General features: G+C 43.3%; 1 protein-coding gene across 9 annotated transcripts; it reads right to left on the bottom strand.

The window, feature by feature from the left end:
• Positions 1-2138: 2138 nt before the first annotated feature.
• Positions 2139-17217, bottom strand: slc8a4a (solute carrier family 8 member 4a). 9 transcript variants are annotated; one of them, XM_053441544.1, is made up of 9 exons: positions 15886-17073; positions 15244-15749; positions 8147-8253; positions 8092-8112; positions 6772-6866; positions 5789-5888; positions 5257-5259; positions 3620-3892; positions 2139-2518 (listed from the first exon to the last, which is right to left on the bottom strand). In XM_053441544.1, exons 1-9 carry the CDS (start codon positions 16960-16962, stop codon positions 2139-2141), a joined length of 2562 nt encoding a protein of 853 aa, XP_053297519.1. In that variant the 5' UTR covers positions 16963-17073. The 9 variants fall into 9 exon arrangements, with proteins under 9 accessions (XP_053297519.1, XP_053297517.1, XP_053297518.1 ...); XM_053441542.1 differs by lacking the exons at positions 5257-5259; positions 8092-8112 and adding an exon at positions 7827-7831 and having other exon boundaries at positions 6772-6916; positions 8163-8253; XM_053441543.1 differs by lacking the exon at positions 8092-8112 and having other exon boundaries at positions 6772-6890.
• Positions 17218-18233: the final 1016 nt, after the last annotated feature.

Here is an 18233-nt window from a genome sequence, read left to right on the forward strand (position 1 = left end):
CCACAGCCGCCCATTAGGAGGTGATGTTTTCATCTGCGTTAGTTTGTCTTTTCATTGCTTAGCAGGATTATGCAAAAACTGCTGGATGTATTTTAGTGAAAGTTGGTGGAGGGATGTGGTACTGCAGGGATCCGCAGATCTGAGTCAGGCGGCAGATCCAGGAATCTTTTATACACATTCTTTAAAACTGTAAAATACAGCGTTTTGATTACTCAGAGATTAATTCTTGGATCTTCATTGAAAAATAAAAACAGCCATGTTTAAGGAACTGATATTTGTGAGTGTCTGCAATTTAGTGCACATTCACATAAAATTCCAGATCCAGTAAATTAAATGTGGTTTCAGAAGGCGACTGTTGGGCCTCGGCGGAGCTCGGTATCCTGCTGAGTGTCATTAAAGTTTTTAATCATGTGCTGTGGCACTTGTGTAGACACTCTCATGAATTAGCCCCTTAATGAAACAGTGTAATGTGAGGGTACCTGCTGTGGCAGAGGAGTGGAGGCGGTTGTCCACTAACCCGAATGTCAGCAATTCCAAACCAGTCTCTGAACCCCAAATGGCCTCCAACGCAGCAGAGTGTAAGGGATGTGTGACAAAGTGCTGCACATATGAATGTGTGTGTTAAATGGGTGAATGGCAAAACTGTGCTGTAAAGAGCTTTGAGTGTTCATCAAGGCAAGAAAAGCTCTTTATAAATCTTAATTTACGTTTCCTTCTCTATTGTCACGTGAAAGCAAGACAAGGCATCTTAGAGGATCATAAATCAGCAACATTTATTACCACTTTTTTATACATTAAACGTGCATATCGATAAAATTCAAACTGATCATATAAATACCTCTACTGTAATACTGTTACAATAAATATGGCTCTACAGATTCTAGGTTAAATAAAAAAACGAAACAAAGGACACAAGGAGACACTTTCAGGGAAACACTGTAAGCGTCATCTCTTTTAGAACATTTTTCATTTCGAATGATGGACGTGTGTTTGGCGATAGGGGCAGTCGCTCCGTCTGCAGTCATATGGAAAGTGGTCCTTTGCTCTCTCCGCTGTGCTTTTTACTAAAAGTGATGCTGTTGAAAAATGTTCACAGTGTCAGCATGACAGATAAGGAAACTGGCGTTCCGCGTTCGCACTCAAGACTGCGCTCCCACCATCTGTGAAGTCGGTGAGGAGATAGTGCCATGCCTTTATGACAGTTTGTGCTGGAGAGCAGAGGAGCTCACACACACACGCGCAAATTAATTATATATGTGCTCACAGAACTTATATTTTATAATACAATTTAAAGCAGGCACTCTGCTCCCCATTGAATTGAAAAAAGGCATTTGTAAACTCTGGCTATGTCAAACATGATACTGACCGAGAGAAGCTTCATGAGAAAAGGCGCCAGGCAGTGAGAAGTTCATGATACAGCTGCGGTTCACATGTACAGGAATACACCAACACATCAACTGCCATGTCAAAATATCACGTACAGTACTTTAGAGATTGATTACCAAGAAAACTCTGATAACGTGCAAAAGTAAACACACGTACTCTTTTACAAAACTCCCACGCACAATGTTCATCTTTTACATGATATACAGTGAATAATTAATGTATAGATTGAGTAGTAAATATCAACACACACAGCTATGTTTTAGAATGTTGAAGAGATCATCTCTGTCTCAGTAATGTCTTTCCTCTTATGTGAATGTCAAGTATATAATGTCATCCCATGCACCATCTTTAAATCTACATCGTTCCAGTCCTGATTCAATCTTGTGCTTTCCTAACACTTAAAAACTCGAATAATTGTTTTCAGAGAGAGGACACGATGCCTAAAGTTTGAAATGTGAAGTGAAGGTTGGATGTGATTTATGCTGATTAATGATCAGATGAATGTCATTTGGAACGTATACTTTCAAAAGAGGAAAGTTGAGAGGAAGTGAAGTTTAAGTGGCTAGCCTTCACAGCATCGTGGAAAGTCCAAAGATTCAAAGTCAGTCAGAGATTGTGCAGAATCAGTAATAACTAATGATACAAATAGCTATAAACTTTTGTGAAAATAGGCAAAAAAGAGACAGAGAAAACACGTTCAGTAGACTGTAAAAACAAGGAGAAGAGTCGTGTGTGTGCGTTTTCCCTGTGTCTTAGAAGCCCGGCACGTGGCAGTACGCCTCCAGCGAGGACAACAGGATGTAGATTAACCACATGGAGACGAAGAGGAAGAAGGTGAGGAGCTTGACTGTCCGTGGGCCCCCGAGCTCTGCCCCCGCCACGCCGGGACGCCGGCGGTAGAGAAGCACCATCACACCAAACACCGCCATGGCGGTGAAGAGGGTGACGGAGAAAGCCAGGGAGCCTGGGTTCACCTTGAACACCTTGCCTTTGGACCGCCAGTAAACCGCCGCGATGGTCCACGCCACGCCAATGCCCAGGAACACGTTCACCGCATTGCTGCCGGTCACGTTACCGATAGAGGCGTCGGCGTATTGGTCTTGGATGGCGGCCACTTTACTTGCAAATGTATCTGTCAAAGAAATAGAAAAATGAAACAAGTGAATCTGTGCTAATCGCTGGATTTTAATGTGGAGATAAATACTGTGCACAAACTCTGAAGGCATCATGTGTAAAGTCCACCTAAATCAGAGACTTCAAATCAAACTAAAATTACATCATTTAGTTTTCTGCAACATTAAACTTTAAAATATCAATCTGGGGCACAAAGTGTTTCGGATAAATTGGCGATCAAAAGCAGGTAGAACTTTATAACAAGAAACCATCTTTAAATATGTATTTGTAGTAAATAATAACTTTTTTTTCACCTGTAGTGTATACATCATTTCAGGGGGAATTTTGTGGGGTTTTTTTGGATAAAAACGGTACCAAAGGAAAACTGATGGCCTTTATTCATTCAGTTCTTTCTTGACCCTTACCACATCCTACTACAAAAAGCTAACTAACAAGCAGTGAAAACAGAGCCTAAGTACAGAGTCTGATATCTCAAGCTGTTTTCAGACATACACTAAACTCCTGACATTCACTGGAGCGGCTGTATGTGACAACACAAATGTCCCAGGCAGAATTTCTTTGCCTGGGAAAGAACTCTGGACAATGTTAATCATGACCATCTCCCAGACAACATCCTTTCAGACCAACACCACAGCAATCGGAATTCAAGCAAGAAACTCTCATCATCTGTGGATGGAGCTTGTAAATTTATGTAAAATTCAAAACAACAATGTCCTGAGGTTAATCAACTGTTGTGATCATTACCTTCTCAGGCTGTTTATTTCGAACAATTCCCAGCACAACGAGTCTGCCAGCTTGAAGGAGACTGTGTGGGGCTCACTGAGCTAAAACCTGTCAAAGCCTAATTTTCATACTCTCATTGTGTTTAGGACACAGTGAAGTGGGAATACAGCTAAGCAGGATGGAGAGACTAACAAGTGAAACAATGTTTTTCTTTGTTTCCAGCTGGTTAACGCTCAAAAAGCTCTAGAGAGAATTCCTCTGACAGGAGGGTCACACAAGCCTACCCAAGCAGCTGGTTGCCTGCGTCGGAAAGCCCCAGAGGAAACCTGTAGAACAAGTTGGGTGTTAGAGCTGACAGACAACACACACGCCCCACCTGGAACAGAGGTGCCGAGGGCCACAAACACCACGGCGGTGACCGAGTCCTTGAGGCCGACGGTGCAGCCGAAATGGGAGGCCAGGTCCCCGGTCACAGCCGTCAGGGCGCCGATGAGGGAGATGGACACGAAGAAGCAGGCCCAGCCGTTCCAGTACTCAGTGGGCGGGACGAAAGCGAAGAGGACTTTCCAGAACACTGTCAGGAAGTGCATAATGTAATCGAAGCAAGACGGCAAGTGCTCCTCTCCGCTCTCCTCCTCATCGTCATTACCTTGCAGAGACAAAGAAGAGATGCATACCCTGGAAAACACTGGCATCAAACTGCTGCTTCTGCTTTTTCACGTGATCTGAAGACTATTTCTTGCAGTATACAAATCAGACCACACATTTTTCACTATTGATACAAATGGAATAAACAGCGCTCTGTAGGAGTGTCTGTGTTGGGAACTGGGTCAACCTATTTCAACTTATTGGACATTCACTGGTGCGGATCTCAATCCCGGCAGCAACATTGTCTTCAAAGTAAAGGCATGTTTGTTTTATTCCTGCAAATCTTGAACATGGGTCTGTGTCAACGTTTAACGGAACTCTGAAATAGCCGACATGGAAAATATGAAAACAGCAGGTCAGTAAATCATTCAAACTTATAAACAAGCAATACACGTGAAACACTGACTATAACATCTTCACCGCAGATAAAACAGGTAGGATGAACACAAAGTTTTCTAATTTCAATATGCACTACAGACTGTTTATAAAAAGCTCTGCTCAAACGGGAGGCAGGCAAACAATAAAAAAGTGACAATATATTGTAGAACTGTTTGAGGAGGACTCACTAATGACAGGGAATCATTTTGAAGTCGCTCCGGAGCAATAACACAGAACAAGAAAATAGTCTGTTCCAAACAGGCAGGTTTACAACGAACACTGCACTCATCAAATTAAATCATATGAAAATCTGTGGAATGGTAAATACGTGTAGCTCCATGCATTATTTAAACCAAGAATAACATATCTAGTGCAAAATCCACCCATGAATATACATGTTGTTTGATGAATGTGTGGGGGCTAACCTTTTCAAATCATTACATTCAATCTAAAGCTAAACATAGCTGTGACTCAGTGATTGAGGCATTCAAACAGGCAGGAAGTCGACTTTTCTATTTATATATACAAATCAGAGTGACCTCAACCAGAGAGGGAAAAAAGAGCCTATTAACAAAATGGAATATCTCTCGTGTCTAAAACAGCTTTTAGCTCTAAATGCTTTGTGTGCCAGTGCAGATCTAAAAGGTTCACAAAGCCAAATGACAGGCTTTCAAATAGGGACAAAATAAAAATGTTTCACCACACCACGTTCACTGACATAAATTCCTGAGGGCCGTTAATTTTTCAGGCAGAGCCGGCCGGTTCGGTGTTTATGACGAGTCACATGAGGTGTTCAAATGCATTTTTAATGAACTGTCAGGATTAAATGAGGCAGCAAATAAACACAAATGTATTAAAACGCGCTTTGTTTTTGCCAGCTCTTCAATTAATTACGCTAAAATAATAATGTGTCTGAATTAGGCTTCAAACGTCATCCAATATCAAACTGGAGCACTTCATTTAAAAAGAACAAACACGGGCACACACCCGCTTAACCTAAACTTAATCTTAAAATGTAATTATTTACATTATGAGGACTTATTTTTTGTCCCATAAGGACATGAGGTCCCCATAATGTGACTATTCAGGTAGATCGAGGTCCACACAATATGACTAGTAACCTGAAATACACACACTCACACACACACACACACACACACACACACACATACACATATACACACACACACACACACACAGATTTGCGCAGCTATCTTTGCATTGACTTTTATAAATTGTAGAAAGCCTTACCTTATCCCTAACCTGACCCATGAGCAATAAGTGACTGACCTTAACCTTAACCTTAAACTTTTTGTTTGTCCCCATAAGGACATGAAGTCCCCAAACTGTGACTGTTAAAACAGAATTAGGACCCCATAATATGAGTAATACTTTAAACACACACTCAGAGGCTGGTGTGTGGGGCAGCAGGTGGGCCAGCACCAGAGCTGCAGCCCCCCCCCCCCCCCCCCCACCTCAGTGAACACATGAGACATTTCAGGACACTGCCACGACTCACCTGCGCTGACAGTGACGGCACTAACAAACTGCTCCCTCCAGCTGCTGCTCCCCACCACCAGAGCCAGGTTGGTCTTCTTGATGAGCTTGTCCACTGTGCTCTGCAGGCGACCCCGAACACAAAGGAAACAAAATAACACAACAAGGAGAAAGAGATTAACAGCACATCTCAACACAGTCGTATTATGACACAAGAAACACAGACGTGGTGAAATGAGGACAAATTAACTGTGTCTATTTCTCTGTGGTTTACGGCGAGTCACCAAAACAAAACCCCACTGTCTCTCAGGACAAAGACATTTAGTGGCGTAAAACAGCTTGTCACCAGAGCAGAAAATAGAGCCACTCATGATACTGGAGCGCTGAGTTACACACATGAAGATCAGTTTACTCATCAGGAGAATCGCTGCACACGCTTTTTGGAGAAGTGCCTCCAGCGATCTGAAAAATGAAACTTGATGATTGTGAAGTCGCTTTTCAAAATGCTTCGGGTTTGAGCTTAAATAAAATTTATTTTATTTGATCTTGTGACAACTCAACAAACTTTATGGCAGCGTGAGACTAAACTGATGGATTATCCCTTTAAAAGCATCACAGTTAAATAAAACAGTTAGCGCAACCTATAGCTGGATGAAACGACGAGAGACCGACTCTGCTGGAGCCATTAGTTCCAAGCACATAACTAATAATTCATCACCCGTCCCTGGTCTGATTAAATATTCATCTGCAGAAGTCATAATATAAAAAAAAAAGATTCTGGGGTAGTTACTGAAAAATGTCAGTGCTTTATTTTGTCACTATCAATGCAGAACAAATTTATTGAGGTGAAAGCAACGTTGGAGGCCAGCATGGACCTGAACCCTCTGCTAATAAATAAATAAGATGCATGGTTAATGTCAAGTTGTTGAGAACAGCTGAGCAGGAAGAGAACAGGTCTCGTGAGCTTGTGTAAACTCAGTGTTTGATGCTGCGTGTTACGCTTACCTTAAATTCATACGACTCCTCGATGACAACCTCCAGCTTGGTGTGCTCTCCCAAACAGGGGCAGCCCATCTTTGATATATCCTCAGGTCCCAGTGCTGTCTTGTTATCGTTGGTGTCACCTGCAGAAGAGGAACAGATGTGGAAACTATCAGTGGCTCCTACATGAGAGATTTGTTAACAAGATACTGTCCGATCTGTGGGTCTGAATCTCTTCTGTTGTCTTGATTCTCCTGTCTGGAGCCTGTTGATTTGTTGGGACTTTTGATTATTTCATTGTGGATATTTTAGTTTTTTTCCTTGTGTTTGGTTCATGGATTTCTATCTTTGCAATGTAATCTCATTATCCCCTGTTTTATTTTGAAGCTTATCTCTTTGAGTGTCTCTCTTACTTTACTTCTTGTCTTTGACTAGTTTTCCTCCTTTATTGATGACTTGCCCAGCCTTCATTAGCTTCTCCTGTGTGTTGTTAACTTTGTGTATTTAGTCTCTGTGTTTTCTTAGTTCGGTGACAGTTCGTCCAGTCACTTCCTCGTTCAGGGCTGCAGGGTTTTCCGGTGTTTCTTCCTCATGAGTTAATTACGTTTATTTTGAGCGGGCCTTCCTCATGTTACTTTAGGATACCTCTACCTATTCACGCTAAAGACCATTTATTGGATCTTTCCTTGGTGGCGTCTGCACCTGTGTCTGGTCCTGAAATCAGTTACCTGATTCATTCTTAGCAGTTTTTCCCCAAAAAATGTCTATCTATTTCATTTTGGTTTTAAGAATATATTTAGCCTTCACTGTCTCCCAGAGGAAGGATTTATCTAGGGCACACATGTCAAAGGACCCAGCATCTCCATATAACAATGTTAACGATTATAATTAAGGGTCTTTCTGTAGATTCTGAATACACCACTGATGTGAGATGATAGTCAGAGGTTAGCAAAGGAGTCACACAAAGGTCGGCTTCTAGCTGTTGTCAGTGCATGTTCATGTGTTTTGGGGGCGTGCATTTGACAAGAGGGCTGAAGGAGGGTTGGGATGTATGGGTTAGCTTTTCCAGGATTACCAACCTTAGCTTAATGTGCAGCTGTAGGCAATAAAAACAAACAAATGATATATAACTCTCCCTTTTAGTCCTCAAACTGACCTTAAGTCAATAATCGAACATTGAGTCCTCCAACGTAAAGTTTGACCATGAAATGTACCGATCACACACTCTACAAAGATCACTACTTAGCCATCAAATGTGTATCACTTGATATAAACTGCACAAGCCCAAGAACTTCAATAAAACATAGAGGAGAGTGGATGCTGACTAAAATGTATTTTTAATACTTAAATGAGAAAGAATCACTGCTGCTTTGGCGGTGCAGCCTTGTCCTCATCTCACCGTGTCTCTGTCCCACATCCAGCAGGATGGGTTCCTCCAGCACAATGGTGAAGGTCTTGTTCTTCTCGTACTCCTCATCATCGATGATCTTCACGTTCAGCATCTTCCTGTGAGCGAGAAGGGTCAAGGAACAGGAAAAGGATTGGAGCGAAAGGAGACATTCATTAATGAGGTTTGTATTGGAAATAACAGCAGCTGTCATTATGAGTTAACCTGCAGTAGGGTTTTGTTATCCAATCAGAAATAGATCCCTAGCAACCGGTGGAAGCAGTTACTAATGCTACGTTCGAATAACAGCGGTGTAGCCGAGAGGTAGACTGCCCACACAATGAATCATGAATCAGAGCTGTTAGATAAGAAGATGAAGATTTGAACAAATATCCTGTAGGGTAGAACATTGTGTACCGTATAAATAAATAAAAGTGTTTTTCAACAGCAGTCCGCAAGAGGGCGAACTCCTTTTTACAACATTAATTCCATTAATCATAAAATTAATAATACAGAAAAAAGCCCGGAACCCTCTCACACACTTCAAATTTCAAGTAATGGGAAATTGTATTGAAATTGTAACGGATTCATGCGAGTTAAAGCTTACACCCGACCTGACCGCGTGAGTCTGTGGTGTCAGTCTGTGACCGATATATTCTCTTCAGCCCGTTTCATTCTCCCACACTGTCACACCGAGTCTTTTTCTCCCTCTCCCTCCATCTCCCTAATGATATGTGGGCGGCTGTCTATTTCCGTCTACACACATACACTCAGGATTCGACAACATGCAGGAAAGAGAGTTTGCTCGCAGTACAGAAGGATTTAATTTTAAACACGAACAATACGTCATTGGCTGCCTAATGTCAGGGAGAGTCATGCCAGTGGGAGCATATCGCCCCGAGTCCTCACAGTGGATACAAAAGACCCCATCTTCTAAACAAGTGGCCGTTTCAAGTGCTTTATGTACACTCACGGATGAGTCTACTTTGAAGCACCATGGAGAGGCCTTAAAATATAATATGACTGTTCAGCTGCTATATTCATGCGGCAGCCATTTTGATATTACATCACACTTGGGGCAGGAAGAGTTTGTCCTGCTGCAGTGGATCAAAATGAAGAGAAACTATAATATAACAACTGGCAGGGTTCAGACAAACATTTACATTTCAGTGACCTCAGCCTGAAATCCAAATGAGAAATTCAACAAGCAGCAGAGGAACGGATCACTTCCTGCATTAGGCTGATTAGTTGGCAATTTAACTCAGAATCTCTGCCAGAGTCTTACGCTAATTTGCTCTCATTTCAGACAGGAAGTGGATCATAATAACTCAAGTGAGGAACGTTTCAAAATGAACCATAGACTTTTAAATATACATTCAGAATTATTACATGAATTTATCATTTATTTTTATTTTTTCCTTTTGAAATTAAAGCTTTTCCAAGTCTTGAATGAGTTCAAATCCATCAAATGAGCAGCCCATAGGAAAACTGTAAAAACACCAGGTTCAATGAAATAGTCCAAAGTATAAATATAACAAATGAAAGCCATCGAGTCTCATGGAGCTTCTTCCTTCATGTAACGGCAGTATGAAGATACCAGAGCAATATAGATTCAACCAGATTGACCCTCAGTAAGAGCACACACCTCCTCCAAGTGAAACAGTTCCCTTAGGAATCCACATTTATATTCCCAACATCCACATTTTTATTTGGAGCCACACCAACTTTCACACACTCATAAATATCAGTCTACTAAATATGCCAAATTCATAGAGATCCTCACATTACTCTCTGAAGAATTAATGAAAAAGTTGAAAAACACACAAAAACATATATCTTTGATCAGCTACCCTGAGAAACAAATACTAACAAATGCAGATGGCAATACACATTTCAGGTTAGATTTAGAAATTTATGAATCTATAGTATATATACATGAAAATTACCTATAAAGTACAAATCAGCAAATAGACCGATCAGCAGTATCACAGTTGAATCGTCTACCTGACTCCCATGAGCCTCATTTTGTTGAGTTAGACAACTAGATCAATATCACTTTCATTTCTCTACAGTAAATATAAAACTAGAGTGTGCAGGTAGCCTATGTATCTCAGGTTAGGCATAACAGCTAGAGAAATCTTCCTGAGAACATTATCCCTACCGGACCACTGACTTCAATTTGTTGACAATGGTTATCGTCCAAGTTTCTCAATCCCCACTAGTGAGTTAGACGTCGCTATTAGAATCAGGCCCATGTCTATATCACCACCCTGCTCTGTTCCCTGACTGCTCCCAGACCAATAAGCACTTTAGTACAATAGCCACAGTTGAACTCATATTACATTACACATAAGACTGTGTATCAGCCATCTCTCCAGTCCTGAGAAGCCATTGTGGGTAACATATCCTGCTATCGTGTCTGACGCACACTCACACACACAAACACACACACACACAAACACACACACACACACACACACACACACACACACACGCTCAATTTTATTGTCTGAGCTCCCAAAACTAATCTGTGTTGTGGCCCTGAGATCTCAGTGCTCTACGACTTAAGAAAACACATTGTAGCTAAAGCAAAGTAAGAAGAAATCTTCATCAATTGACAAAACCTAAGCTGCCGATAAACAGGACACAACTGAATACGTAAAGGTGCTGAAGAAGCACAAACAACAGAGGGAGTTTCTCCGGGGGACACAAGGAAATAATGAACGCGACTGGGACAAGCTTTGTGTTCAATACTTTGTGACTTTAGAGCAGCTGAACCCAACTTCAGCTAGAAAACATTTCCATTGCCGTTTCTGCATTCTTTTGTGTCAAGTTGATGAAAAGATGCTGTTTTCCTAACTGTCAGTGCGCTGACTTATCATCTAGCCAGCGTATGAAAAAAGCTATTATCTCTGCTGCTGGTGTGAAATACACTGCAGAAAGTCTGAATGGCTCTATTTTACTGGTGCTAATAAAACTAAAGATGACATCACACGTTTTCTTGGATTATTGAATATGTGCATGCCTTATCTGTAAAATAATCAGATTGATTAACTTGGATTAACCTGCAAAAAAGAGCAGGGTCTGGTGTGGTGTGACTCAGACGGTCATCTCTGGAGAGAGGGACCGTACCACTATGATTCTTTGAGAAGCTCTGGAGTTTCCCTCTCCCCCACATCCTGCGTTAATGTGGTGAAGATGCTCCAGTTTCCTCCCACAGTCTAAAGACCTGTACAGTAAGTCATGAGGACTGGAGACTCCAAACTGCCTACAGGCAGAGTGTGAGTGATGTTATGACTCTGTATGTTCACCCGAGGAAAGAGTCTGTGCCTTCTACCCTCTGCCTGCCGGGACAGGCTCCAGCTCTCCTGAGAGCCTGACACGAATGAAGCCAGCAGGGAAAATGACTGAAATCATATTCAGTATGCATGACAGTATGTAAAAACGCTCACGTCTGAAGAGGGGGCAATGCCATTCAGTTAAAAAAGTGCGTTAAAAGTTAAAACTAGTGTGTCAGCACCTCTCTGCGATGCTGAAGTGTCCTTGAGCAACATACTGACTCTCGACCAGCTCCACTGCTGTTCAATGAAAATTTAGATATATGTTCCTCATATCTGCTGCAGATAAAATAAAAAACATTGTTCTGTCTCCTCTCTAATTTGATATTAGATTATTATACAGGATATTTATATGGAAACAGGGATTTCGACATGGTGATATATGACCCTACCTCTGACAACTTACAAAGCTGGGTGGTACCTTTTTATGACAACAGCTGAGTACAGGAAGAGAAGAGTGAGATTAGAAGAAACTCGACATACAACACGACTCTGTGAGGCTGTGCTTAGTTTATTTAAATATTTAGAATTGGGAACCATGAATGTCTCTTCAACATTTTGTGAAAGCTTGTTTTCATTAGCACTTGTTTATCCTCAGATTTAGTGGGAACTTCGTTATTGCAGCCAACAACCTTCGACAAGTCACATTGAGGGAATTAAACAAGGTGGCTGCGAGGTCAATTTAATAGTATTCAGTGGGTGAAACAAACACTGAGCTCAGGGAGTGTCACTCGACCTCGAGCCACTCAGGATGTCAAATGGGGCGAAAGATCTGACTTACTTTTTAGAAATTTCTAAAGGACACATATTTCTGTACGTTTTTTTGTACATAATAGGACCTTTAAATGTTGGAGCGTATCTCTGTTTACAAGGCATATCCAGCACTAGCTTCAGTGTAGCCCAAACGAGCGCGGCCATCTTTTCGAGCTTTGTGGAGCGAATCTAAAAAGTGAAGCCTAATTACATTTCTTATGGTTGAAAAAAGAAACCTTCACATCAGCGCCGTTACAATGTTGCGAACGAGTGAATGAATTCACAGAAAGAAGAACATGATTTGAAAGAGGTTTTAACCAGCTCCGAATGTGTTGACGTTACCCGTCTTTCATCCATGTTTGTCAGGAAGTTCAGGATGATATTGATCCTGACCACATTAGGCATGAGAAATAAATGATATCAGGGTATTGATTTCACTTTCCCGAGGAGTTTTCCTCACATCGCTTTCATCGTAGCTTATGTAACTGCCCCAGTTATCCACTTCAGCCTCAACTAGTGTACGGTGCCACACATCTTGAGGCGCTGACAAAAACACATAGAGGAAACTACACTTAAACATCAAAGAGTCTGTGCAGATCTTCCTCTAATCCATGAACACATAATGTAAAATGCTTCTCCATGTCAGCCGCCTGTTTATTTGGGGTTTCTGTGTGCACATGTTAATCTATTTCCTGCAGAATTTAGAAAGTAAATTATTATTTAACTGCACACCCACATTTTAAACCCTTCTTTTTGGCTTCGTGTCAACGGCTTAAAAACTTGGCTTCCACCGTTCTTCGCTCCTCTGCATGGTGAAACATCGACCCGGGTCGGCTGATGCACACACACAGACTCAAGGAAACAGAAAGCCTGAGAGGCTGTAACAAACACACACAGAAAAGACATAGAGCTGCCTGGGGGCCTGCTGCTGAGTGTCAGCTCTTTGTCCTGAGCGCTCGGGGGAAACACTTGGGCAAGAAAAGCCAGCTCCGTTTGAAGGAGGAAATTTGGCAGCCTGCTGAGCAGTCAGCAGCACGGATATGCATTTCAATGCACAGCATGTGTATGAAGCTCTTTAGCGTAGACACAAACACACAAACAGCCTAATGCTTGCAAGAGCTGAAATGCCTTGAGATGATGATGCACAGACACACAGTGGTGGGGCTTCACCTGCATCTTTAACTGGGCAGACTGAGGGCTCCAAATTAAACAGCCTCATGAAAAATTCAGTCGGACTCGAGCATCTGAGCAGCATAAAGCAGCAACAAAATATAATCTTGTGAAAGAATTGAGCATCTTGAAATTCTCCCAATCTCTGTCTTGATGCCTTTATTAACACCTTTTTTTTTTGCAAATAGAGATGAACAACAACATCTCTCTCTCACCCTCTGATAGCAGGTTTAGCTTCTTCGGCTGGATAGAACGAGCTGCTGTGTCTTGACCCAGCTGGACCTGGCAATTCTGACTCATGTCTGAAGTTTCCACCCATTATCCGAGACCCATTAAATCCTCACACAGGAGCAGCTGAGCACAGCTTTGGCTCTTTTTCACTGGTTTGAGAAACTGTCCTGCTCTGCTGGATCCTTCTCTGCATCTCCGTCCATCCTCCCCAACCTGCTCCAGAGCAACTGTTGCGGAAAAACCAGAGTCCAGATAATATAGAGTGTGCAGATGCTTGTGTCACTGTCAGCTTGCTACAGTCTGTTTAACTTGTCTAGTCTCGCCTCAGTAGGTGAGAATTTTATGTAACACTCAGTCTTCATTTGAGCGCAGATACAAGCTGTCCTCCTCTCATCTCGCAGTGCTCGACACCATTGTCTCATTAACTGCACCTTCCGCAGCTCTTTGCGGTGCCTCAGGAACTTTTGGGACTCGTTTAACCCCTCTTCACGCGCTTTAATTGCTCTGAAAGCTCAAGAAGCTCTTTTGTTAGTATCCCTTTGGAGCCACGCTTTGTTTGATGTGGGCTTACGCACACGTACACACAAGCAAACGTGCAAAAACACCAAGCACAAAACACGGATAAATGTGCGACGAGCGAACTGACAAACTGCGAGACAAAAAAGACAAATTGGAAGATCTGCATTCTCTCTGACACCGAGTATTCACCTGCCTCTCCTCCCACTCGTCCAACCTACACAATACACCTACACACGAGCCCTGAAATCCTCTTCACACAGACGGATTCCTCTGACACATTTTATCCCTCTTGTTTCCTCCCGCGGTGTGTGTGCTGTAAATCATTTTGTGAAATGCTTGATGCAGTTTAGTTGCCTTTCCTTTTCGTTAAATAATAAAGAAGCTGTGGATAATTGCCAGGTTCTGGCTCATCTCATCGTTAAAAAACAAACAAATACACAACAACAAGTGTCTCTCATCTTTCTGCCGACCTTTCTACACGACGGTGGGTAGAAAAGCCTGAAAAACATCACACTTTCACCCTTCCTCTTTTCATCCGCCACTCTGCTGCTGCATCCGTGAATCCTTTGGTTCAAATGATCACACAGGCTTCATCACATGTACCCGTCTTAGTATCTGCTCACTCCTCATATCGCAGTCACCAGTCTGATTTTCTTCTCTCTGCGCTGTGGCTCACACACACACACACTTCTTTGTGTTTCTGCAGTGGACGTCTCAATGCTCTGCAACACAACAAATTCCCATATAACCTCCACAGAAACAGGGCAGCTCTGCCTCTTAATTCTGCATGCATTCATAGAAAACTGCGTATCCTTGTTCCTCCTCTCTAACATCAGCCTCACTGTTTCATTATCTGCCTCACAATTATCTTATCCTCCCACATCATCCCTGTAAAAGATCTTAACTTGTCAGAGTGAACGTATCTATGACTCATAAAAATAGTCTTTATATCCTGTAGGGGTGAGCAGACAAGCAGCCGACGGTGATCCAGCAGGACTGTTTAACACACCAAGGTGTGGGCTGGGATGTTTATTCAAGTTATTAGAAGCAACAACAAGACATCACATCAACTTAAAAAAAAGAAGAATTGCTGCTCACATGGTCTCGTCGTTCTGAAACTCCAGCTTCCCAGACACCTCCTCGTAGTCCTCCCCGGACTTGGCAGTGCCCTCGGCTGTGTGGTAAGGCACCGCCACCTTCCCTCTGGCGCCGGATGTCCGGTGAACCTTCACCTGCATGTTGCCGACGCTCTCGCTGACCCTTGAGGAGCTGCTCTCAAACGTAAAGATGCCGGCGTGGTCGTCATCGTAGATGGTTACCGTGGCAGTGTGAGCGCTGCCCAGGGCTGCCTTTGGAGGAGCGTGGGAGGCGCTGTTGCTGGATGAGATGGAACTCGGCTCCAGGACAGAGACCTCGGCGCGGTGCACGATACGTGGGTTACTGAGGCGCACGTAGAAGTGCTCGTCCTCTTCGAAAATGTCGTCGTCGATAACACCAACAGTGAATTCTTTGGTTGTTTCACCGGGCTTGAAGACCAAAGTGCCCTCGGCAAACTCATAATCTGAGCCTGCGTTGGCTGTCCCATCCTCTGTACGGTAGTCCACCTGCATGGCACAGGAACAGACACTTGTTAAATATTCAGTAACTGTTGTTAAAATAACATGGTGAATTATTAATATTTTCTGCCTGAAGGAAGTGGATTTTTAAATTGACCTTGAGCGTTCCCATTTCCCCCCTTACCTTCACAGTGCAGCCACTTTCTCCTCCATGGCGGCTCACTGACACCTTTAGTGAGCCACAATTCTCAAAGCACTGGTAGTGAAAGGGGTCAAACTGCATGTAGATGGTGTTGGGATCTTCCTCTTGGCCACTCGCCTCATGACAGCTCACGACCTTCCTGGCCTGATCAGCGGCGTGCTTCTTCAGGATGTTCCCAGCTCCGATCATCATGCGTGTGGCTTGGATGCGATAGAAGGCCCGACTCTTCTGCTGCTGGACCAGCACTTGGTAGTTGGCCATCTCAATCAGCTGCTCCATGTCCTTCTCCGGATGCCTCTGTTTTAAGTCTTTCAAAGTGCGAGCCATATCCCTTCGGGCCTCTTCCTCTTGATCTTGCTCCGTGCTACCTCCGCCTTCCTCCACCCCTTCCAGCATCCCATCCAGAGCTTCTTTAGGGTGAGTGTGGGAGTTCACACCCTGGCCGTCCATCTCCAAGTCCATTTTGGTAAACATGGCGTCGCCCTCTGACTCGATGATAATGCCGCGGGTCTTATCTGTGCGATAACGCTTGTGGACGTACTTGTAGAAGAGCAGGCGTCTGTCTGCGATCCAGGCTTGCAGCACACAAAGGGGGAAGAAGAGGAAGGTGAGGACGGCCTCCCAGAGGGCCACCTCTCCGGGGGAGAACACAGACAGGATGAGGTACAGCCAGATGTAGGCGAACACGCTCCAGGCAGCAGTGACAAAAAACACCCGGAGGTGCTTTATCTTGCGGACTTCATTTTCTGGCACCACAAAGACACAGATAGCGATGATAATGAACATGTTGAATGCAGCACTGCCCACGATGGTGCTGGGGCCCAGAGAGCCAGCCTCAAAGTTATGGCCGATCACTTCGATGACGGACAACAGGATCTCCGGAGCTGATGAGCCCAGTGCCATCAGGGTCAGGTTGGACACCGTCTCATTCCAGACGCGCACAGTCGTTTTGGTGATCTCGCCGTTGGGCTTCTTGATGGTGATCTCCTTTTCCTGAGAGGTGATGACCTCGATGGACGACATGAAGCGGTCTGCGATGATGGACATGCCCAGGAACATGTATATAAGAGCTGCGAAGTAAACTATGGCGCGTGCAACCTTGTCGCCCACCGCAGGGTTTTGTGGGTTCCACAAGGGCAGCACCACTCCCTCGGAGCAGTTACTCGCAGTTGAGCAGTTGTCTGCCGTGCCGCCTGCATCTTCATGGCCCTGGGAGAAGTGAGTTACCCCCGGGAGCAGGACGAGCAGGAAAGAGATGAAAATATATGGACTGACGGGCGAAGAGTGGTTCAGGATAATCTTGTGCAGTAGCATGGTGACGGTACTTGCAGTCTGCTGTCACTCGTGAAGGTCTATACAAACCTCGGAAAGACAGAACAAAGAGGAAATTTGCAGAGAAAATCAGATGGTTGCATCGATTACGTCAGATATTCATCTATTATTAGAACTATACAGGGAAAGGGTCAACAACTCAAAAGTCCTTACTCTCATGCTCTTTTGTATGCAAATGATGTGGGATTTAACAGTTTGGTCGGTCCGAATTTGGAAAGCCAGAAGTATTGGCACCTACTAATCGTTGAGTCACTCGTATTGAACTACTCTGTCAAACTCCCACACATGTAATGTGGCCAATGTGTGCCGAGCAGCAGAGAAAACGTTAACCCTCTGCACTGGAAATATTGAGGGGAAAACACTGACTCAGTTCACCGTGTACAGTCCAGTTAGATGAGAAGAAAAAATCTTCACTGATAACGAGTTAACGAGAAAAGGAAGCTGTTGTGAGGCAGCACAGACGTCCTGGAATAAAGAGATATTTTAAGATTATTTGAAGGAGAAATTCAGCTTACCTCTCAGCTCAATATTATTTTTATTGCTAACAAATGCAGCATACGTATTTTTTCTCCCCATTTTATCTAAACCTTTTAAACTATGTCATGGGACAAATTAAAATCATTTCACTGTGGTTTTTCTTGGCAGCGCGGTGACCATCTTTACAGCTTGAGTGAGCAATTCAAAGAGCAGAGCGTCAATACACTCCAGAGGATTAACATCTGAATCAGTGTGAAGAGAGGGAAAAAGAAAAGAGAAATACCAGGGAGTGTAATCTACTGGTTCCAATTTCTGTCTCGAAAATAGGTTGCCCACCTGAAGCAGAGGAGATCTGTCAATGCTTCAGGAGCATCAGGTAGAAAAAAAGCAGCAATCTTCACTTTAACCTGCAGTTAAGTGGAGCACCACCGCCACCAGTTTCCATTGAGGCTACATTTCAGGGGTTAGCAGCGCAGTACAAATGTAAAAAATGTAACTTGTCCATATTTTTGTTGCCTCGT

Source organism: Pleuronectes platessa, chromosome 15, assembly GCF_947347685.1.
Source record: "Pleuronectes platessa chromosome 15, fPlePla1.1, whole genome shotgun sequence".
Taxonomy (NCBI): domain Eukaryota; kingdom Metazoa; phylum Chordata; class Actinopteri; order Pleuronectiformes; family Pleuronectidae; genus Pleuronectes; species Pleuronectes platessa.

Bases quoted from the DNA above. Each gene is read 5' to 3' on its own strand.
- slc8a4a (XM_053441536.1), bottom strand. From the start codon at position 17,217: ATGCTACTGCACAAGATTATCCTGAACCACTCTTCGCCCGTCAGTCCA. The intron at 3,893-5,788 runs GTGAGTCGTGGC...TGTCTCTGCAAG, and splicing joins TGCCGTCACTGTCAGCGCAG to GTAATGACGATGAGGAGGAG. The intron at 2,519-3,619 runs GTGGGGCGTGTG...TTTCTTTGACAG, and splicing joins CCTCGGCACCTCTGTTCCAG to ATACATTTGCAAGTAAAGTG.